This window comes from Salmo salar, chromosome ssa05 (assembly GCF_905237065.1).
Source record: "Salmo salar chromosome ssa05, Ssal_v3.1, whole genome shotgun sequence".
Lineage (NCBI taxonomy): Eukaryota > Metazoa > Chordata > Actinopteri > Salmoniformes > Salmonidae > Salmo > Salmo salar.
This window is the reverse complement of record NC_059446.1, coordinates 35,831,494-35,854,951: the sequence shown is the minus strand read 5'-3', so window position 1 is coordinate 35,854,951 and position 23,458 is coordinate 35,831,494. Positions and strand designations below refer to the sequence as shown.

Here is a 23,458-nt window from a genome sequence, read left to right as displayed (position 1 = left end):
CTTTTGTGTTTTACAAAAAGTGCACTCTCCTACATGAGTGAGCTAGTATTACGCTCGATGTCCTTTCAGAATCACGGTCTATAGGTTCTCCACTGTACTAACCTGTCGTCACACACTGAAAGCCTATAAGTTCACCACTGCTGTAACATGTCTATAATAGATATAAAAGCTGTTAAGACACTGTATTCATGTTTCAAGAAAGGAGTATATAATATATATATTTGGCCTGGCAAAGCAGTTTTATGCGCTGACTGAATGGAAGCTGATAATTTTTTTACTCAGCTGGTCTCAGGAAGAAATTAAGAGTCCTCACTGTCCGAGATCGAGTTAAAACCAAGTACAAACGTATCCGACACAAGACCGAGACACTCAACATGTGGTCTTGAGACCGGTCTAGAGTATTACAACACGGCTTTGTTCCCCTGTGGTTAAACCCCAATTATAGCCCCTCATTGATACATCCGATTGTCCTTTTCTCTAATTATCTTTGCCCGCCCTTACTTCTCCACCACAGATCGCTTCTGGGACTTCCCCTGGTAGTTCAGAGCCATTTTGGTTTCCATGCCAGAGTACACTGCAACTCCTAGAAGAAGAAGGAGAGTTGGTCAGGACAGGCTCACACGGTGACCATCATTCAGACCCTCATTTGCATTAAACAATTGAGTCACCATAAATCTTCTGAGTATTCTTCAAGGTAGCGCCTTTCAGGAGGAGATTCTCAGGACCCAAAGACCTGAGGAACACCACACAAAGAGAAAGTCGCAAACCTTCTCCAAAAATACCAAGACCCCTCCCTTGCCCTTGCCTAATACTATCAATGGATAAGTGCAGTCTTGAGTTGACGTCTACTCTGCCCCAAATGTTCTTGTGAAGGACACAGAACGACATCTTTTATAAGATCATTACAAAGCGGCCCGTTGACAAACGCTTCAGAGAGCACTTTGGAAGCGCTGCCCTGAGTCTGGGCCAGGTCCAATATTACTTTCATGCTCGTTTGGAGTTATGGATCCCACGGGGGGCCAGCACAGAAAAAAAAAAAAAAAATGTATGAAATTGTATGAAATGTATGCATTCACTACTGTAAGTCGCTCTGGATAAGAGCGTCTGCTAAATGACTAAAATGTAAAATGTAAATGTAATGAAATAATGATTTGGTGGTTATACAAAAGGGAAAAGACAAGAGTGCTTAAACGACTACGCTTTCATTCCTTTTTTTTTGGACTGCGGTACCGGAGGAGGGGGTAACTAGGGAGGAGGGGGTAACTAGGGAGGGGACTGGCCAGCACGCTTACCTCACAGCAGGCTCCTGGTCATTCTTGTAGATGTGCATACGCCCCACAAACCTGTAGAAACACAGACCCTCATTAATGCACTACCCAATGGCAGATGCTCTATTTGATCTCATCTCACGATGGACCTGAACTGAAGCAACTGTGTAATGGGCTAGAAATGGTCAATTTGAATATTTTCTGTTATCAGAAAGAAACACACTGATAACTAATACTATCTGCAGCACAGGGACTAGTCAGATGTAAAACTATCACAACGCCATATGCTGATCACCAGGACTTTGCATAGACTGCACCAATTAAGAGCGAGCTAATATGATGGGTGGTTTGTCCGACAGCACGCTGGGACTGCAACTCTGTTTTATTGATTGTGAAAAGGAGCAGCATCTGGTGTCTTCAGTTCCTTAGGCTGTCTGAAACGTCACTGATGTATTTATGGCGCCAAAATTGTACTGTAACGGCCGCTCCTTGGCCATAGGTGGCGCCAAACCACTAAGTCTCTGGAGAGACTACAGCTGTTCAAATGACTGGGTCTGTTCCTCTATGCAGCACGGGCCAAATCTAACTGAACTTTCCCTTCAATTCCTGGCCAGTCTCTTCCACAAATCAGGTTTACTAACAGTCCAACACCGCTAATAAGAACCTGTCAGAGAGCTAGAAAGCGTATAGCGTGCCAACACTCTACCTAATGACACTGTTGCTATTAAAATGTCATCGGGACATTCCCGATTGACAGTTGATTAAAACCCTACACCTAACAAATCAGTGTGCACATGTTTTTACAGTCCAGGGACAGTTTTCACAAAGCCTCTCGGAGTAGAAGTGCTGATCTATGATCAGTATTGGCTTTCAGATCATTGTATAGACTGGGGGGAGAACTGATCCGATATCAGCACTGCTACTCAGAGCTCTGCGTGAGGAACACGCGAGGAGGACAGAGCCTACTTGTAGAGGTCAGGCTGCGGCTGCTCGCACTCCACGGTGGCGCTGAGAGACTCCAGGCCCTTCTCTGTGTCTGGCACTGTGTAGTGTGTCTGAGAGAGACCGAGAGAGAGAGAGACCGAGAGAGAGAGAGTGAGTGCTGACTATTTCAGGTCATCATTGCAACACACACACACACACACACACAGTCACGCACACTAACACACATCGACGGGGCTGTAGTGGAGTGGGTCGAGAGCTTCAAGTTTCTCGGTGTCCACATCACTAAGGAATTATCATGGTCCACACACACCCACACAGTTGTGACGAGGGCACAACGACACCTCTTCCCCCTCAGGAGGCTGCAAAGATTTGGCATGGGCCCTCAGATCCTCAAAACGTTCTACAGCTACACCTTCGAGAGCATCTTTACCGGCCGTGTCACCGGTTGGTACGGCAACTGGCATCCGACCGCAAGGCAGTGCAGAGGGTAGTGCGTACGGCCCAGTACATCACTGGGGTCCGAGCTCCCTGCCATCCAGAACGTCTATACCAGGCGGTGTCAGAGGAATGCCCTAAAAACTGTTAAAGACTACAGCCACAGACCATTCTCTCTGCTACTGCACGACAAGCGGTACCAGTGCACCAAGTCTGGAAGTAGCAGGACCCTGATCAGTTTCTACCACCAAGCCATAAGACTGCTCTGAACAAGACTGCTAATCAGAGGTCTACCCAGATGACCTGCATTGACCTTGTTCTGCACTGACTATGTACACACACACACACACTGGACTCTACCCACAGTGACGGCCCTCCCACAGTGACGGCCCTCCCACAGTGACGGCCCTCCCACAGTGACGGCCGTATTCTTTCTCTCTGCTCTTGTTTTGCTTAATAGGATGTCGGTGGGCGGAACTGGGAGGGTCATCAGTAAAATGGGACACACCTGGGACTCTCTCCACCCAGACACACCGTTTTTTGGTTGTGGCATTTTGGGGCTTTTGTGTTAATTTGTTTTGGTACCTCAACACCCCTCATTATCACCATCTACGCACACATCCACTCACTTACACTACTGACTACACACACATATTTTTACTTGGATATAGTTCACTTTATTTCCTAAATATGTTTGTTATTTCTTTATCTCCGCATTGCCTCCCTCTTTGTTACAGGCTACGAGCCATTTCGTAACACCACACATACTGACACCGACGCGCCAACATACACTTTCACATATGCTGAGACATACACTGTCTATAATCTATTTTTTACTCTGCATTGTTGGCAATGTACCATAAGTAAAAATGTCACTGTTCGTCTACACCTGTTGTTTACGAAGCACGTGACAAATGCCTGGATTTGGAAGAGGAGAGGAACGGAGTGATGGCAGACTGAAAGCGATGTCATGCCCCTACAGACCACACGTCTCAACAGCACCATGACACTGGTGTTCCTGCAGCAGCACTCCACCTTATGGTTGGACTCCCCGTCCAGACTGGCCGTGGTGACAAAGCAGGTGTCGTCCTCCCGGCTGGACTGCAGCAGGATGAGGTCACAGGGAAAGGTCTCATCCTCCACCACCTCCACCACATCCCCGACCTAGTGGAACATAGAACACGTAGAGGCGAGGCCCATCCCAAATCCACCAATAGTCCCCTATGCACATGTGAAGGTCTGAGAGGATTGGCTTGGTATACGCAATGGTGAAACTTCCACCGTCCTAGCCTACGAGGGAAAGGTGGAGCCGTTTCCAAATTGCTTATACCTGTCAAATCCACACAGATCTACACAGTTCCAATGTGCATAGGGAGGTCTAGAGGTCAATTTGGGATTGGGCCATAAAAGCATTGTAAATCTAAACGACTGAAATACCTGGGGCATAAGAGCATTGTAAATCTATACATGACTGAAATACCATCCACCTTCCTTCATTCACAATTACCTACTTAAGGTTACCATATGGTACAGTGCAGCAACACTATGAAAAACACTGGAACATGCCAAGATGCCAACTACCTCTCCTTCCCCTCCACCCCGTCCCGCGTCCCCAAGGGGATATTTATTTCCAGGGGACTTGCTGAAAAGGTACCTTGATCTTCTCGCTCTCCTTGCGTGCTCTCCGGCCGTCCTCCAGCACCGTCACCGGGTACTTATTCACCTCATTGTCTGCCTTGTGCCGCAGCCAGTCCTCATAACCCTGAGAGAGATGGAGGACGGGAGGGAGAGCGACACACACACACACACGTCTTTTTAGTACGGAACTGACTGCAGGTCTGTGTTCACCTCGCCCAGTCTACAGAGAGCCTCCCCTGGTGTCCCACTTCAAAGCCTGGATAAAGGTAGCAGCATCGCTAGCTGCCATCAATGTGTCCCATATAGGAAGTCCACCCTCCATTGTGCATTTCAAAAAGCCCTAGCAGCAGGCCACCAGAAAAGCCAATCCCTAAAACAATACATCTAAAAAGCTGGAACACAGCTGCAGCAGACAAAGAGACAATATACTAGAGACTGTCACACCATTTGGTCATGTTCTCCAGACAACTGGCATTGACCTGCACAGCCAGCATTACTTTGGCTGTGACAGAAAAAAAGAACAAAGCATTTGAAATGATTCAATATTTCACCCCGCCAAAATATACGCATTTAAAGGGAAAGGTATTTAATTAAAACCGTGGGAGAGAGGCGGCGGAGAGATGCATAGAGGGGCTATAAAAGGGACCATAGAAATGTAATTTGTAGAATGTGAAAAGCCCGTTTAGAATGGGTATGTTCATTCTAGTAATTGTTATATTTCTAAGTGGGGTCGGGGGTAGTGAATTCAAAATGGCGACAGTGTCATGTCTTACCTGTTTAATGGCTGTTACTGTGATGACGAAGAACAATGGCAGGCCACTAGTGACTGGGCTGGTGGGGGTGTCTACAATCACCTGTAGAAAAGAATAACAGACTCATTATGGACTATACCATTCAGATAATAAAGCCTTATGATAAGACAAGATACTTTTCTACTAATAGGTCTAATAACGCTTTGTTTTTTAAAAAAGAGAGAGGAGATGTCTCAGGAGTGGTGCAGTGAAAGAGTCATTTCCAAGGCCATTTCTTAGACGAGAATACATTGTATGGAAAAAGAATAACATTGGACAGGTTACAACAGATGCGTCGAGCACACGGGCGGGGCACTCCCACATAAATACAGGTTGTAGTGCATGTCGGCCTGAGTATACGCATGCGCGCGCACGTGTGTGTGTGTGTGTGTGTGTGTGTGTGTGTGTGTGTGTGTGTGTGCCAGTCTCGGCTCCACAGCACCTAATCTCTCCTCTCTCCGTCCAACAGAGAGACATTTTGTACCGAGACAGAGTAGGAGAAGAACCCAAGCAGCTTGGACCTGCAGGACACCTAATTAAGTGGGCCAGGGCAACAGTGGTCTTTAATCTAAAACCACACGGGGGCTGGTTCCTGCTGCCTGCCTGGTGCCAACAGAACACGGAGCAGGCCCTGTCCTGCTGGGCTGCTGAGAGCCGTGCTGGACAGCAGGCCAGGGGCACTACAGAAATCTTGTGTGTGTGTGCGCTCACGTACAGGAATCTGGCCACTAATGAGCCTGGAGCCGAGAGAGAGAGAGAGAGGGTGCCTGAACAGGGCCACTCAGGTAATCCCAAACAACTAGCAGCTCAGGAGCACAGAGAAAAGCTTGACCTTGCAAAAACAGCCCCCAACAACACACAGCCATTGTGTAAGTTCCCGCTTAATGCTGTCACAAGGCGGATTTACCCCCGCTCCCCTGATCCTGCAGCACGCCAGAGGCTTTCAGCAGGCGACAGCGGCTCCCACTGAGCAAGTGGCGCTTGTTACGAAACACACACACAGAGTTGTGCACACACACGCGTATTTGGCATTCAGAGCATGAGCTGTACAAGATGTCAGATGGGTATCAGCTGAGGCAGGAGATGTGATGTGAGCCCCTCTCTCAGGTGTTTCCCTGTGAGCCTGTGAGCGGACTGACAATGAGGAAGTGAAAGAGAACTCGCTGCTCCCTCAGCAACACATCTTTCCACACACACACACACACTTGAGTGCCGACTGCTGTGATTACAGTTAATAATTCAATTAGAAGGCCGAAATGGACTGGTGCACATTGAACCTTCAGCCAGAATGCAGAATCAGGGAACAGACTCTCCATTGTTTCTTTCCCTGGGAGTCAGTCAAAGAAAGGAGGGAGAATGTGAGAGTGAAACCGTCCTCTCCTCTTCTTCTGTGGCTCCAGGTGTTCCCAGCCAGAAATAGAGGCAGCGAGAAGACTTTAATATAATGTGTGGAGCTGGGTTGACCCAGGTGGCAGGTCTCAGTGTTAGAGACTCCTCAGTGGACCAGCCGGTTCCCTCGTGTGATGCAGGAGTTTTATTGAATACTTCTCCCCTCTCGCCTCTCCAGGCCCAGCCCGGACCCTCTCCACCATCAGCAAGACTATGCAGCTGTAACTAATGCTGCCCCCCCAGGCAGGTGATAGATGGTGGGAGCGGTCGAAAGCGCATGTCGTTTTTCGATGTAATAAAAGCCCATCTGGAGGTAGGGAGTGGGCTGGGAGTGGGCTAGACGTGGCCAGTCCAGGCCAATTAATGATATTAAAAGTGTGACTGGCTGTATTGCAGCTGAAAGTGCCGGGGGATGTACGTCCGACAGGGTCAGTCCCACCCGACCGCAAGGCATGATTTAGGTCGCGCCACAATACTGCAGAGTGGCCACTACAGAGTGCACTATATCACACAAACACTCCACACCCATAGCCCCCCCACCACCTGAGCGTTGTTCCCTTCCCCTCCCTCGTACATTTTCTACACTCCACCAAACTTGAATGTCACACATTAATCACAACTACAGACCATACTCCTGCAAATAACCACTAAATAACAGGCCCATTCCTCAAATGTTGATACACCCGTACCTCCATATACACACACACACACACACAGCACCAAAACCTAGTCATTTAATAGGAACAAGCATTCTGCTATAGGAGGACACCTCCACCGAACTGACGGGTCGGTTAGATCTCTGACACTGATAAAGAGCCCTACATCTGAACAGGGAAGAAGTGTGTCAGAGTGAGTGACAGTCCCTCAGGTCCCAGGGCAGGGGAGGCAGGGGCCTTCTCTCCATCCATCTCTCCAACCCCGCTCCCATTCCATCAGGAGGCAGGCAGCAAAGGCATGCAGAGCTATTTATAGGACAGTGGTGCTTTTTTAATTTTTTTAAACATTTATTTTTAAATCAGGGAGCCAGAGTCTATTTGAGGCTCTCATAAGTACAGGAGGGCTTACAGGAGGGCTTCCTGGCTGCTTAAGTCAGCAGCGCAGAGAGATAGACAATCAGTAACGTGGAGAGAGTGAGAGACTTCTTGCCAAAGGAGAGAGACTTGCCGAGAGCGAGAGACACTCACACACTCGCGACCGGGGCAGGTTTCTCCCTCGTCCACTTGCAGTCTGCGCTGACAGCGAAACACTGCCACGAGGAGAAAACCCCGACACTTGCCGAGGGGCCGAGAGAGAGAGACACTTGCTAATGGAGAGAGAGAGAGACACTTGCTAATGGAGAGAGACTTGCGCGCACGCAGGCACGCACAGAGAGAAGAGCGACTCACTAACATGCTGACCACATCGCTCTTGACGCGTGCGCAAGCGTTTCAACGAGTCAGAGACTTGCTGCAAGTGCTGCCTCTCCCATCTCCTCGTTTCTTTACGAGCATGTGCCCACGTGGGTGATTGAATGATGAACTGAGGTCCACACTCCAGTCTAGTTGGTGGTGGTAACGTACTTTAAAGTTGGTTACCAACCACCATATAAAGTCCAGAGAAGACGAAGTTGCCTGAAGGAGGAGAGTTTACTAGAAACTAACTTCGTTTACCCTTTTTTTCTGTGGATTAATTGTTAGTAGAGGACCTTGTGCATTTCAGGTAAAATAACAACCCAATGTTTATATCCCAGGATAAATTAGCTAGCAAAAGCAAGCTAGCTAAATTGCCATACATTTATGATTTTCATCCTGTCCCCAAATTAGTATAGTTGGTTGGGCGCGAGCGGTCTGGTCAGCATGTTAGATAGAGATAAAAGGAAAGGGGGGGGGGGGTTGTGTGTTTGGATTCTGTTGGCTCATTTGCATGAAGCCTCTGGGGAATTGAAAGGCGCAGGTGTGAAAGTGTGTGTGCGTGCATGTATCGTATGTGTGCGTCTCCCTTTTTCCCCCCCAAGTGACAATGGTAGGCTGTGTGTGGGGGGGAACTGGACGGTAAGGATAAGGCTGGATTAGTAGAAGACAACCACATACCAGGCTGCGTAAACAACGCGAGTGCGCGCACACACACACACACACACACACATAGACGGCCACATACACATGCAAACAACTTCTTACAAAATCATGACTCACGCGTTTGCACATTTACGTTGCAAATGCTCCTTCAAATCTAACGTGTACACACTACACTGATTTACCACACACTCCAGTACATCTACTGCACACCGAGATGAACCCTCTGATACACTACTCAAACAGGTAAAGGTCAGTGAATAAAAGAGCAGGAAGCGGCTGAGGAGGAGATGATGATTGTGGACTACAGGAAAAAGAGGACCGAGCACACCCCCATTCTCATCGACGGGGCTGTAGTGGAGCAGGTTGAGAGCTTCAAGTTCCTTGGTGTCCACATCACCAACAAACTAACATGGTCCAAGCACAGCAAGACAGTCGTGGAGAGGGCACGACAAAACCTATTTCCCCCCTCAGGAGACTGAAAAGATTTGGCATGGGTCCTCAGATCCTCAAAAGGTTCTACAGCTGCACCATCGAGAGCATCCTGACTGGTTCCTGCCATCCAGGACCTCTATACCAGGCGGTGTCAGAGGAAGGCCCTAAAAATTGTCAAAGACTCCAGCCACCTTAGTCATAGACTGTTCTCTCTGCTAGCGGTAGCAGAGAGTTCTAGGTCCAAGAGGCTTCTAAACAGCTTCAACCCCCAAGCCATAAGACTCCTGAACATCTAATCAAATGGCTACCCAGACTATGTATTGAGACCCCCCCCTTTACACTGCTGCTACTCTCTGTTGTTACCATCTATGCATAGTCACTTTAATAACTTTACCTACATGTAAATATTACCTCAACTAACCGGTGCCCCCGCACATTGACTCTGTACCCGTACCCCCCTGTATATAGTCTCGCTATTGGTATTTTACTGCTGCTCTTTAATTACTTCTTACTTTTATTTCTTATTCTTATCTGTATTTTTTTTTTTTTTTACTGCATTAATGGTTAGGGGCTCGTAAGTAAGCATTTCACTGTAAGTTGTTGTATATAAATCATAAAATTTGATGATTCCGCTAAAGACAGCAGAGGCGATGAACTGTTGTCAACTGACTAACAAGCTCAGACTTCAGGACTACAGCATCTCGCCAACCCTGTGCCTGCTGCTTCCCAGATCCCATTAGTCCTAGTTCCTTCTGGTTCGTCCAGTGGAATTGAGCCAAAACAGTCCCCATGGGGGTTCCAGTGGAATTGCCATGCCAGTTGTCTGACAGGAACATCAGTGACTACCGGTAGGCTACTGTATTTATACCAGCCAGCCCTCTGTATGCTGAGCCTGTTTACACTGGGGATGGGCTGTTTAGACCTTTAGTTTAAGTTACAGCTGCTAGAGAGAGAGGTGGTTAGTTTCCATCTCCTCAGGTCAGGAGGGGGAAGAGAAAGAGAGCGAGAGAGAGAGAAAGAAAAAGAAAGCGAGGGGGGGAGGAAGAGCAGATTGATGAGGGGGAGGAACATCGCTGGGCAGATCTCTGGGCCTGATAGCGCAGAGGTGGAGGAACAGAGTGGAGCGGCCGTGAGCGCCAAGCCGAGGGATAAACACGTCACCCAGTGCTTTAGCTCAGCCCACTCTCACTTTCCACTCAGCAGAGGAGAAGAGGGCTAGATACACACAAACCATGTACAGCTCTGGCCACACAGACACACGCAGTCCCCGTTTCACAACTGCCACAAATAGGTTACACAGGCAAACAGAGGCTCACTCTCAAAGCACACACAGGCCTGACCACAGGCTGACTGTTTCCCCACATGCCATAAACAGTCAGTTACACCCAGATAGCACGCACACATTGGAACCATTTCACACTTGCCACACAGAGACACTTCCAGTCAACTCACACATAGTTGACTGGAAGTCCCAGACACGCACAACTCACCTGCACCAAAAAGATGATGAGGAAGTAGAAATTGGCGATTCTTCTGAACTGTTCAAACAGATTCTTTGGCAGGAAGTTCCACACCGTGTACTGGAAAGACAAGGAGGGAGTGAGAGAGTGCACCAGTGAAATGACATGAGAATGAAAAGCACAAGTTCCAAACACAACATAGGCCTACCCGGTGAATCCCCGGTCTCTGCAAACCAATACTTTTCTGTTCTTTGACATCAACCTCTTGTCAGGGTAGAGGACTAGTAGGCTATAGGAAGAAAGGCTAAGCTAGGAAAAGGATTAGCGGCATTCAATATTCATCAGTTCCTTCCACTCCGGCTCGGTCTCTGTACTCAGTGAGACGGCGCTAGTGCTGCCTTTCTAAACTGCCTGTGACCCAGTCCTCCTCTCAGCCCTCGGGGGCCTGCAGGTATTCCGTTGATTCGGATTAGAGATTTATCTCCTTAATTCACCCAGCGCTGAATAGAGAGCAGATTACCTTATCGAGTTGGTGGCAGATGGTTTTTAAAAAAAAACATTTTTTAAGTGGGCATAACAGTTGATATTCAACACAGAAGCTGACGCAACACTTATCTTGCCAAATCCATGAGACGGCCCAACAATGCCCCGGTAGTAACTAACACGCCGGACTAAAACATGTGCACACACACACACACACACACACACAGTGTTGAGAGGGGAATGTAGAGGAATGTCTTTGCATAGAGACAGTGCTTAAATGCAGCAGTAGCAGAAAGAGACCATCTCATTTTGCCAGAGAGAAAAGAGTGAGGGGAAAGTAATCAGAGGGGGGGCATGAGTGAGAGGGCAGGGAGGGAGAGAATATAAAGCGAGCGAGAGATGGCGCAGAGTGAGTAGAGGAGGGGAAAGGAGAAAGAAGGAGCTGTAAGGAACAGAATGATGAAAGGCAGGCGCATGGTAGAAGTGTAAACACTACAGCCAGGGTAACACAGGAGGACGAGAGACATTGATTGGCCCATTCCCAGTGGGACCCTCTGCGCTACTATAAATCCCACTCTCCCCCCAGTCCTTCCTCCCCCTCCTCTACATGATTCTAAACCCCCAGCCAGCCCTCCTCCGACTCACACCCCTAGCCCTGATTTGGGGGGAGGGGGGGCTCATATTGAATCGCCCACCCTGCCTCCTGGTACATTAAATAGTAGCAGTGCATTTCACGGCCACAGACAGAGCTCTCCCGAGACAAATAACGGCCTTCCATTTGGGGAGGAAGACGAGCATGTGGAGAGGGAGCTAGAGAAGACTGCCATTGGAATTCATGACGTGGAGGGAGAGTCGGTGGTGCATAGGTGAGAGTGGGACAGGTGAAAATATTCAAGCATGTGCCGAAACGTCAAAACGCAGACAAGCATCTACTTGTCCGTTTTACGGTGTTGTGCAGACCGCAGGTCGATGGTGTAAGTATATCTTACCTTGGAAGAGACAATCCTGTTGTCACAGAACTTTGGGGGGATGAAAGCGTCGGTGGCGGGACAGGGCCGGTGGCCTACGTAGATGGTCCTGCTGTCTACCCTCCTCTCGTCCCTACCAAACTGTACAGAGATGGAGAGACAGAATTAGAAGACAAATTCAAAGCCACACACACACAGTAAATATATTGCTTCAGCAGATATTTAGACTCAACACTGGAACATAGAGGCTAGAAATGTATATTGTATACAGTCTCCTAATACAATGAGCCAGTAGACTAAACACTGGGGGAAATGTGCATCAAGTTCAACACAAAGAGGTCTTGCGCATCACTTCCAAGGTTGGTAAATGAAGATGTAGTCCACATTAACACATGGGGAGGAAAACAAAACAAAAATGAAAACAGTGATACCGCGCTCACCTCTACGATACCACAAACCAGGAAGAATTTCTTTCCTTAACATGCAAGTCTTGCTTAGTCTTTCTAGTCTTTAATATAAATTCAAATCAAGGCCATGAACCAAAATATAATATTAACCAGACGGAGGTGCAGAAATAATTACAAAGGCTCTTTCCAAACTTCAAAATGCAGTGGAGCACCAAAAAGGCTGTTTAACACAAGCCAAGGTCTCACAGGGGACAACGGCAAGTATGACATGGGTCAATTGGCCAAAATGGAGGGTGCACTAGTCCTGTAATGAGTTTCATTTCTTCCCTCTAAGGTGGAGAGTTATTGATGATTAGCCAGTTATAAAGCGCTGCCCCCTGGGGAGAAGCGACTGCTCACACCAGATTTATGAGCGCAGTCATCTCCAGCGCAGATATAGACTGAGGAGGAGGCGGTGCCTCATTTCAAAATCAAACTATTGGTCATGTACACATTTCAGCAGATGTTATAGCGGGTGCAGCGAAAAGCTTATGTCACTAGCACCTAACAATACAGTAAAACATCAAACTGTACACAAATAATCAAACATTTCATTAACAAACAAAAAATAAGATCAGCCTCCCGAGTGAGGCGTCGTTCTAAAGGCACTGCATCGCAGTTGCAGCGTCACTACAGCCTGGGGTTCGGGCCGGTTGGCTGCAGGCTGACTTTGGTTGTCAGTCGAACGGTGTTTCCTCCAACACGTCGGTGCAGCTGGCTTTCCGGGTTAAGCGAGCGCGTGTTAAAAAGCGTGGTTTGGTGGGTCATGTTTCAGAAGACCCACGACTCGACCGTTGCCTCTCCTGAGCCCGCTGGGGAGCTGCAGCGATGAGACAAGATCGTAAATCATGAAATTGGGGAGAAAAGGAGGTAAAAAAAATAAATAAATTACATTAAAAAAAAATAATAATAATGAAGAAATGTCAGGAAACAAATCCAATTAACAACCCAAATAACAGTAATCCAAATGCAATCTACACACGTATATATAAAATAAATAAATAAATACAGGATGAATTTACACAAGATATACTAAGAACGGTGCAGTAGAAATTACACCTGCTCGTCAAACTTCTCATTCCAAAATCATGGGCATTAATATGAGTTAGTCCCTGCATTGCTGCTATAACACCCTCCACTCTTCTGGGAAGGCTTTCCACTAGATTTTGGAACATTACTCCGGGGAATTGCTTCCATTCAGCCACAAGCATTAGTGATGGGCACTGATGTTGGGCGATTAGGCCTGGCTCACAGCTGGCATTCAAATTAATCCCAAAGTTGTTCGGTGGAGTTGAGGTCAGGGCTCTGTGCAGGCCAGTCAAGTTCTTTCACCGATCTCCCCAAACCATTTCTGTATGGACCTAGCTTTTTGCACAAGGGCATTCTCCAAACTGTTCCCCAAACTTGGAAGCACAGAATCGTCTAGAATGTCATTGTATGCTGTAGCGTCAAGATCTCTTCAATGGAGCTAGAGGGCCTAGCCCGAACCATGACTATACAGTTGGCACTACGCATTCGGGCAGGAAGTGTTCTCCTGGCACCCGCCAAACTCAGATTCAGCCGTTGGACTGCCAGATGGTTAAGCGTGATTCATCACTCCTGAGAACGCGTTTCCACTGCTCCGGAGTCCAATGGCGGTGAGCTTAACACCACTCCTGCCGACACTTGGCATTGCGCATGGTGATGTTAGGCTCATCTGCTGCTGCTCGGCCACGGAAACCCATTTCATGAAGTGCCCAACAAACAGTTGTGAGGATGTTACTTCCAGAGACAGTTTGGAACTTGGTAGTGAGTGTTTCAACCAAGGACTGACAATTTTTACATGCTACGGCACTCTGCGGTCCTGTTCTGTGATCTTGTGTGACCTACCACTTCACGGCTGAGCCGTTGTTTCTCCTAGACGATTCCAAATAACAATAACAGCACTTAGTTGACTGGTGCAGCTCTAGTTGGGCAGACATTTTACTAACTGTATTGTTGGAAAGGTGGCATCCTCGATTGTATACACTTGTCAGCCAAGGGTTTGGCTGAAATAGCCAAATCCACATACATTTTGTACAGCGAATTCGGAAGGATTCAGCCCCCGTGACTTTTTCCACATTTTGTTACGTTACAGCCTTACTCTAAAATGGATACCATTGTTTCCTCCCCCACACAAATCTATACACAATACCCCATAATGACAAAGCAAAAAAAAAAAAGGTTTAGACATCTGAAAATGTATTAAAAAAAAATAAAACTCAAATATCACATTTACATAAGCAATGTCCTTGAGATGGGCAACTCAAGGACATTCAGACTTGTTCCAAAGCCACTCCTACATTGTCTTTGCTGTGTGCTTAGGGTCCTTGTCCTCTTTGAAGGTGAACCATCACCCCAGTCTGAGGTCCTGTGTGCTCTGGAGAAGGTTTTCATCAAGGATCTATGTACTTTGCTTCGTTCATCCATCCCTTGATCCTGACTAGTCTCCCAGTCCCTGCCGCTGAAAAAAACATACCCACAGCATTAGGCTGCCACCGCGCTTCACAGTAGGGATGGTATTGGCCAGGTGATGAGTGGTGCCTGGTTTCCTCCAGACATGACGCTTGGCATTCAGGTCAAAGAGTTCAATCTTGGATTCATCAGACCAGAGAATCTTGTTTCTCATGGTCTGGGAGTCCTTTAGGTGCTTTTTGGCAAACTCCAAGCGGGCTGTCATGTGCCTCTTACTGAGGAGTGGCTTCCGACTGGCCACTACCATAAAGACCTACTTGGTGGAGTGCTGCAGAGATGGGAGAACCTTCCAGAAGGACAACCATCTTCAGAGTTCCTCTGTGGAGCTCTGTCAGAGTGCCCATCGGGTTCTTGGTCACCTCCCTGACCAAGGCCCTTCTCCCCAGATTGCTCAGTTTGGCCAGGCAGCCAGCTCTAAGAACAGTCTTAGTGGTTCTAAACTTCTTCCACTTAAGAATGATGGATGCCACTGCGCTCTTGGGGACCTTCAATACATAAATATTTTGGTAACTTTCCCCAGATCTGTGCCTTGACACAATCCTTTCTCAGAGCACTACAGACAATTCCCTCGACCTCATGGCTTGGTTTTTGCTCTTTTACATTTATTTATTTTTACATTTAAGTCAGTTAGCAGATGCTCTTATCCAGAGCGACTTACAGTAGTGAATGCATACATTTCATTTCATGCATTTCTTTGTACTGCCCCCCCATGGGAATCGAACCCACAACCCTGGCGTTGCACACACCATGCTGGCGTTGCAAACACCATGCTCTACCAACTGAGCCACAGGGAAGGACCCAGGTCCACAATATTTTCTGCTGACATATAAGGTCCCACAGTTGACAGTGTATAGACAGGTGTGTGCCTTTCCAAATCATGTCCAATCAATTGAATTTACCACAGTTGGATGCCAATCAAGTTGTAGAAACATCAAGGATGATCAATGGAAACAGGATGCTCCTGAGCTCAATTTCGAGTTTCATAGCAAAGGGTCTGAATACTTATGTAAAAAAAAATATATATATATATATATATAAATACTAAAAAAATAAACATTTGCAAAAATGTACAAAAACCCATTTTAGATTTGTCATTGTGGGGTATTGGTGTAGATTGATGAGGAAAACATTTTATTTACTATATTTTTGAATAAGGCACTAACATAACAAAACGTGGAAAAAGTCAAGGGGTCTGCATACTTTCCCAATGCACTGTATTAGACAGAGCTTTGCCAAGAATTCAGTATATAAATACAGTTGAAGTCGGACGTTTACATACACCTTAGCCAAATAAGTTAACTCAGTTTTTCACAATTCCTGACATTTAATCGTAGTAAAAATCCCCTGTCTTAGATCAGTTAGGATCACCACTTTATTTTAAAAATGTCAAAATAAGAGAGAATAATTTCAGCTTTTATTTCATTCATCAAATTCCCAGTTGGTCAGAAGTTTACATACACTCAATTAGTATTTGGTTGCATTGCCTTTAAATTGTGTCAAACGTTTCAGGTAGCCTTCCACAAGCTTCCCACAATAAGTTGGGTGAATTTTTGGCCCATTCCTCCTGACAGAGCTGGTGTAACTGAGTCAGGTTTGTAGGACTCCTTGCTCGTACATGCTTTTCAGTTCGGCCCACAAATTGTCTATGGGATTGAGGTCAAGGCTTTGTGATGGCCACTCCAATGCCTTGACCTTGTTGTCCTTAAGCCATTTTGCCACAACTTTGGAAGTATGCTTGGAGTCATTGTCCATTTGGAAGATCCATTTGTAACCAAGCTTTAACTTCCTGACTGATGTCTTGAGATGTTGCTTCAACATATCCAATTTTCCTCCCTCATGATGCCATCTAGTTTGTGAAGTGCACCAGTCCCTCCTGCAGCAAAGCACCCCCACAACATGATGCTGCCACCCCCGGTGCTTCACGGTTGGGATGGTGTTTTTCGGCTTGCAAGCCTCCCCCTTTTTCCTCCAAAATATAACGATGGTCATTATGGCCAAACAGTTCTATTTTTATTTCATCAGACCAGAGGACATTTCTCCAAAAAGTACAATCTTTGTCCCCATGTGAAGTTGCAAACCGTAGTCTTGCTTTTTTAATGGCGGTTTTGGAGCAGTGGCTTCTTCCTTGCTGAGCGACCTTTCAGGTTATGTCGATATAGGACACGTTTTACTGGGGATATAGAGACTTTTGTACCTGTTTCCGCCAGCATCTTCACAAGGTCCTTTGCCGCTGTTGTGGGATTGATTTGCACTTTTCGCACCGTAGTACGTTCATCTCTAGTTGACAGAACGCGTCTCCTTCCTGAGCGGTACGACGGCTGCATGGTCCCATGGTGTTTATACTTGCATACTATTGTTTGTACAGATGAATGTGGTACCTTCAGGCGTTTGGAAATTTCTCCCAAGAATGAACCAGACTTGTGGAGGTCTACAATTTCTTTGAGGTCTTGGCTGATTTCTTTTGATTTTTCCATGTCAAGCAAAGAGGCACCGAGTTTGAAGGTAGGCCTTGAAAATGTATCCATTAGGTACACCTCCAATTGACCTATCAGAAGCTTCTAAAGCCATAACATCATTTTCTGGAATTTTCCAAGCTCTTTAAAGGCTCAGTCAACTTAGTGTATGTAAACTTCTGACCCACTAGAATTGTGATACAGTGAATTAAGTGAAATAATCTGTCCAAACAATTGTTGGAAAAATGACTTGTGTCATGCACAAAGTAGAGGTCTTAACCGACTTGCCAAAACTATAGTTTGTTAACAAGAAATTTGTGGAGTGGTTGAAAAAGGTGTTTTAATAACTCCAACCTAAGTGCATGTAAACGTCCGACTTCAACTGTATATCTATAAACAGTAACTTACATTTACATTTTAGTCATTTAGCAGACACTCTTATCCAGAGCGACTTAGTCGTGAATGCATACATTTTTTTATTTTATGTACTGAAATGTGATGTACAGTAGTATAGATATTAGAATGAGATGTGGCGAATACAGCATTTAAATACACAGTACAAAACCCCACGGCAAAATTTTAAGAATTGTGTCAAATTAGCTCACACACACACACTATGGACAGTATGTGAATAGAAAAGGTGTACAGCAGTAGTTATGTAGGATGAGCCATGACACCAACCCACTGTGCTCTGTTGACCAAGGCCACATGACTGCTCACATGTCAGAGAGAAGACAGAGTCAGGGTGGGAGACCTCGGTACACAGGGTCAGCAGGCAGAACACCAGCCTTCCCGTTTCCCCCAGCACAAGGTCACTGGTAAACCGGTAATTCATCTTCCTTAAAATGACAGCCTGGGTGAAAAACAAGGCAAGAGCGAGAGTGTAAGGAAAACTCTTCTCCCCCCCAGCCAACCAGGGACTATGCAGGCAGGCCACGTGGGAGAACCAACTTATCAAGGGCATTCGTTCGCTCTCTTTACCATGGGCTTGGGCTGAGCAGCCACCTCCTTCTCAGGGGAACAGATGAGACAGGGTGTGCTAGTACTCCTCCATCCACCCTCCTTTCTCCACTTAACTGGAGACGACACCCCGTCTTTACCTCTGGCCAATGATTTCCCAACCACTGACTCTTATAGCACCTCCACTCAACAACAGCCCCCCCCCCACCCACCCAAAGCCCCAGACCATACATTGTGGTGGCTAAAAGCACGAGCTCCACAGCTATTCCAGATGGAGGGAATTATTAAGGCTATCCAGCTCCAGGATCTCTAATGCACTGGGGCCAGGGCCATGTGTGCTGTTCACAGCCGCCACTGACAGACAGCTGATCTCATCCTGGACCAGTGCCACGGTACCTTGGAAGTGTGAACAAAGGCCATCTGGATACAGAGCCGTCCACCGACTATACTGGGGGCAGGTTAGATCAAAGCACAGACTTGAGTCTGTGGAGCCTCATTAGCTATGCATATGAGGAAAAATAGCCTACCTAAGACAGACGCTTATGCAGTCACTTGCTTCTCATTAAAAAGTTGAGTGAAATTCCCCAAAGCAAATCTCTCCCTGTGGAGAAATTCTGATGCAGACATTACTTCTGCTTCCCAGTCCGGGAAGAACCAAGAGATTACATAATGCTCTGTCAGGCATGAGAGACAGGCAGTGTTGTTCGCACCCCAGTGTGTCCGTCAAACCTGTAATCCACTGCACAACAGGCATAGCATACCGCTCCTCCAACAGCCACCAGGACAGACCCGGGTGGCAGGGAAATGAGGGGAGGGAGGGAGGAAGCACAACCGGATCCAGGGACAAAAACACATCCAGGTTTTTTAGTAAACAGGAAATAGGCCTAGTAACTCAAACCTTATGTAGACCACACTACGGATTAGGGAGCCAAAGCTCATCTTATTCTTAACAGTTCCCCCTCTGAGGGATCCTCCAGTTACTCAGTGAAGTACACTTCAAAATGGCTTCTTCCATCCTAATAACACCACTAAAGATTGACAACACAAGTGAAGACAACATATCCCTATAGACAGAACACTGGGGTAAAGGGCAGCACAGAAACTAAATCACACACACACACACACACACACACACAACTACCCTCCCTGGACAATGCAAATGTCTCGCTGCAAATAAAAGGAACAATTTACAAAACAAATTAGCCTTGAAGCGGAGAATCCCAGTGAGCTCAGCTTCGATTGTAGAGCCACTGAGCCAGTCAGCCAGAGACCTCTGTGGGTTAGTTATCGATATCCTATTTAAAAAAAAAAAATGTTTCTATCTGCATCCGTCTCTCTGGGAGTAATTAACCACGAGAGCAAAGTTGTTGCAAACGCTGCCCCAAGGTTACGGCCACAGTATGTAAACACAGACTGGGGATTTAAAGTTCAAATGAAGAAGTTACTGAAACAGCCAAACTGGATTTCCTGGACGTAGACCAACACATAAAGACACTTCAGAGAATACAAATCATGTCTTAATAAAATGAAATGGATTCTTATAAAAAGGACAGGTCCAGTGAGAAGCCCCAAGGGTCTGCTAGATAAGGACAGCTGCTTTGAATGTTTTAACTGAAATTAAGTCAATGACCATGGGGCCAAATACATTTTTGCATTGTTATGTGATCGCAATACTCATCTCCAAAAAACAGTGCACCTGAGGCCACGCTATCTATATATCTATTCCTTATACATACATACAGTTGAAGTCGGAGTCATTAAAACTCGTTTTTCAAACACTCCACAAATGTCTTGTTAACAAACTGTAGTTTTGGCAAGTTGGTTAGTACAACTACTTTGTGCACGACACAAGTAATTTTTCCAACAATTGTTTACAGACAGATTCTTTCACCCGCTCTGTCAGGAGGAATGGGCCAAAATTCACCCAACTTATTGTGGGAAGCTTGATGAAGGCTCCCGAAACGTTTGACGCAAGTTAAACAATTTAAAGGGAATGAATGCTACCAAATACTAATTGAGTGTATGTAAACTTCTGACCCACTGGGAATGTGATGAAAGAAATAAAAGCGGAAATAAATTATTCTCTACTATTATTCTGATATTTCACATTCTTAAAATAAAGTGGTGATCCTAACTGACCTAAGACAAGGATTTTTTTTCTAAGATTAAATGTCAGGAATTGTGAAAAACTGAGTTTAAAAGTATTTGGCTAAGGTGTATGTAAAGTTCAACTGCATATGGGACGGCTAATGTAAGGAAAAAGACAAATTGATGGAATTATAGGCAGACAAGGCAGTTCAAAGCCAATAATGCAAGGCTGCAAAAGCAAGCCTATAGTAAAATTTGCCAGGGCGTCAATGTTCGACAGTAGATGAAAACGCATTAGTTACAATATGTAGACGAGATCAATAAAACAAGCATGGAACGTTCAATTGAGCCGAGACACAACTGCTGGGAAATAAACAGTGCATTAGAGGATTGGGTAGAGCTCCCAATTTAACATCATTAGATGATGCTTTAAAAAGGAAATTAGGGACACATTGTAAAACGGGCACGGGCTGGTACGGAAAGAAAAACGCAAGCCATTCTAAACAGAGGCAACAGAATGCTGTATTCAGCCGTTGCCAAACCCCGGATGATGTCTTCAGTCTGACAACACCGTGCCCTGTCACAACATCTCACCAGTAACTGACCAGTGAAATCACAACGTTCCTGTTACGGACAACAACAAAAAAAAATACATAAAGGCCTTTCTCCCCCCCCCCAAATACCTAGAATAGGTTAAATGTCTTTACAGACTAGTTTCGAATTTTGGTTAATTAATTTCTCAATACATGAACTGGCGAGATAGTGTACAAGGGCAGCTTGAGTTGTTTTGATGCCTCACTAACGTACCAACGCGTCTAGTCACCCGTGATAAACTTAATATTATTTACATGCGAGATTTGGTTCTGGCCTGGGTTCCGAGACTAACTTGTTTCTGACTCTGCTGTCATTAAATGCAGTGCGGTTATGGTGCTGCAACCAAGACAAATTCAAGCACAGCCTAATGGCTTGCATCAAGCGTTTCGTCTGAATTTCCTTGACCTTCATATTGCTGCTTAGCCTATAGGTGTATAATATAGTACATTGTCTGCACTCAAGATAAGCCTCTACTGATTATGCTTCTGGCAGTGTAGTGTGCATGGTTTAACTTTGAGCAGAGCGCTCCTCCCCTTCCTGAAAAGCCATGCCTGCTTGGCAGTCGGCCACCACGATGCGAAACGCACAGCAGATAACTACTCCTGGAGACCAGCAGATGACAACAGCATGGTGCTTTTATCACAGCCACACTGCAATCCACACAGACAAAACTAACCTGGGTCCACTCAGCGAAGGAGAAGAGTAGCACTCTTTATGGCCAACTTACAACACAAACACACAGGCACACAGTTACCCTCTCTCACACAAAAAAAAAAAAAAAAAAAAACAAGCGCGTTAGGACACACTTTAAAATGATGTAATCAGCTGCCCAGAGAAATAGACGGGCTTGCTGCTTCCGACGCCTGAATGTCCAAGTGAAATTGACAGAAGGCTAGCTGGGGGTGCGGGGTTGCTCAGGTCAAGTAGGGGGAAGAGAGAGCAGCAGCAGCTATGAGCTCCTGAACACATTCCTAAAGTGGATACAGGCTGTTGTCACTTGGTCTCTGTGAGTGAGTGCACATGACAAGTGGCTTGTGGAGACCTAGGAAGAGTGGGCCCTGATATCATGATGTACTCTAACAGTATAAAAAGCCTGTGACTGCAGGTGCTATTGGAGGTCAGAAAAAATTATACTGCTCAAAAAAATAAAGGGAACACTTAAACAACACAATGTAACTCCAAGTCAATCACACTTCTGTGAAATCAAACTGTCCACTTAGGAAGCAACACTGATTGACAATACATTTCACATGCTGTTGTGCAAATGGAATAGACAACAGGTGGAAATTATAGGCAATTAGCAAGACACCCCCAATAAAGGAGTGGTTCTGCAGGTGGGGACCACAGACCACTTCTCAGTTCCTATGCTTCCTGGCTGATGTTTTGGTCACTTTTGAATGCTGGCGGTGCTTTCACTCTAGTGGTAGCATGAGACGGAGTCTACAACCCACACAAGTGGCTCAGGTAGTGCAGCTCATCCAGGATGGCACATCAATGCGAGCTGTGGCAAGGTTTGCTGTGTCTGTCAGCATAGTGTCCAGAGCATGGAGGCACTACCAGGAGACAGGCCAGTACATCAGGAGACGTGGAGGAGGCCGTAGGAGGGCAACAACCCAGCAGCAGGACCGCTACCTCCGCCTTTGTGCAAGGAGGAGCACTGCCAGAGCCCTGCAAAATGACCTCCAGCAGGCCACAAATGTGCATGTGTCTGCTCAAACGGTCAGAAACAGACTCCATGAGGGTGGTATGAGGGCCCGACATCCACAGGTGGGGGTTGTGCTTACAGCCCAACACCGTGCAGGACGTTTGGCATTTGCCAGAGAACACCAAGATTGGCAAATTCGCCACTGGCGCCCTGTGCTCTTCACAGATGAAAGCAGGTTCACACTGAGCACGTGACAGTCTGGAGACGCCGTGGAGAACGTTCTGCTGCCTGCAACATCCTCCAGCATGACCGGTTTGGCGGTGGGTCAGTCATGGTGTGGGGTGGCATTTCTTGGGGGGCGACAGCCCTCCATGTGCTCGCCAGAGGTAGCCTGACTGCCATTAGGTACCGAGATGAGATCCTCAGACCCCTTGTGAGACCATATGCTGGTGCGGTTGGCCCTGGGTTCCTCCTAATGCAAGACAATGCTAGACCTCATGTGGCTGGAGTGTGTCAGCAGTTCCTGCAAGAGGAAGGCATTGATGCTATGGACTGGCCCGCCCGTTCCCCAGAGCTGAATCCAATTGAGCACATCATGTCTCGCTCCATCCACCAACGCCACGTTGCACCACAGACTGTCCAGGAGTTGGGGGATGCTTTAGTCCAGGTCTGGGAGGAGATCCCTCAGGAGACCATCCGCCACCTCATCAGGAGCATGCCCAGGCGTTGTAGGGAGGTCATACAGGCACGTGGAGGCCACACACACACAACTGAGCCTCATTTTGACTTGTTTTAAGGACATTACATCAAAGTTGGATCAGCCTGTAGTGTGGTTTTCCACTTTAATTTTGAGTGGGACTCCAAATCCAGACCTCCATGGGTTGATAAATTGAATTTCCATTGATTATTTTTGTGT

The 23,458-nt window shown here is 46.6% G+C and overlaps 1 protein-coding gene across 6 annotated transcripts in view; it reads right to left on the bottom strand.

Moving 5' to 3' along the window:
• Positions 1–23,458, bottom strand: part of LOC106604740 (phospholipid-transporting ATPase 11C) — a 67,357-nt gene that overhangs the window by 20,974 nt on the left and 22,925 nt on the right. For 5 of the 6 annotated variants that reach the window (XR_001328723.2, XM_014199713.2, XM_014199710.2 and 2 more), the window contains exons 2-10: positions 11,885–12,004; positions 10,443–10,532; positions 5,060–5,140; positions 4,303–4,410; positions 3,684–3,812; positions 2,235–2,323; positions 1,293–1,343; positions 669–733; positions 502–583 (exon numbers count right to left, since the gene is read on the bottom strand). Coding sequence is in view for 5 of the 6 variants with exons in the window: in XM_014199713.2 (XP_014055188.1) it covers positions 502–583; positions 669–733; positions 1,293–1,343; positions 2,235–2,323; positions 3,684–3,812; positions 4,303–4,410; positions 5,060–5,140; positions 10,443–10,532; positions 11,885–12,004 (815 nt within the window). In the remaining variant the exon portion in view is untranslated. The remainder of the gene's footprint in view (positions 1–501; positions 584–668; positions 734–1,292; positions 1,344–2,234; positions 2,324–3,683; positions 3,813–4,302; positions 4,411–5,059; positions 5,141–10,442; positions 10,533–11,884; positions 12,005–23,458) is intronic. The other variant, XM_014199716.2, reaches the window with a different exon arrangement.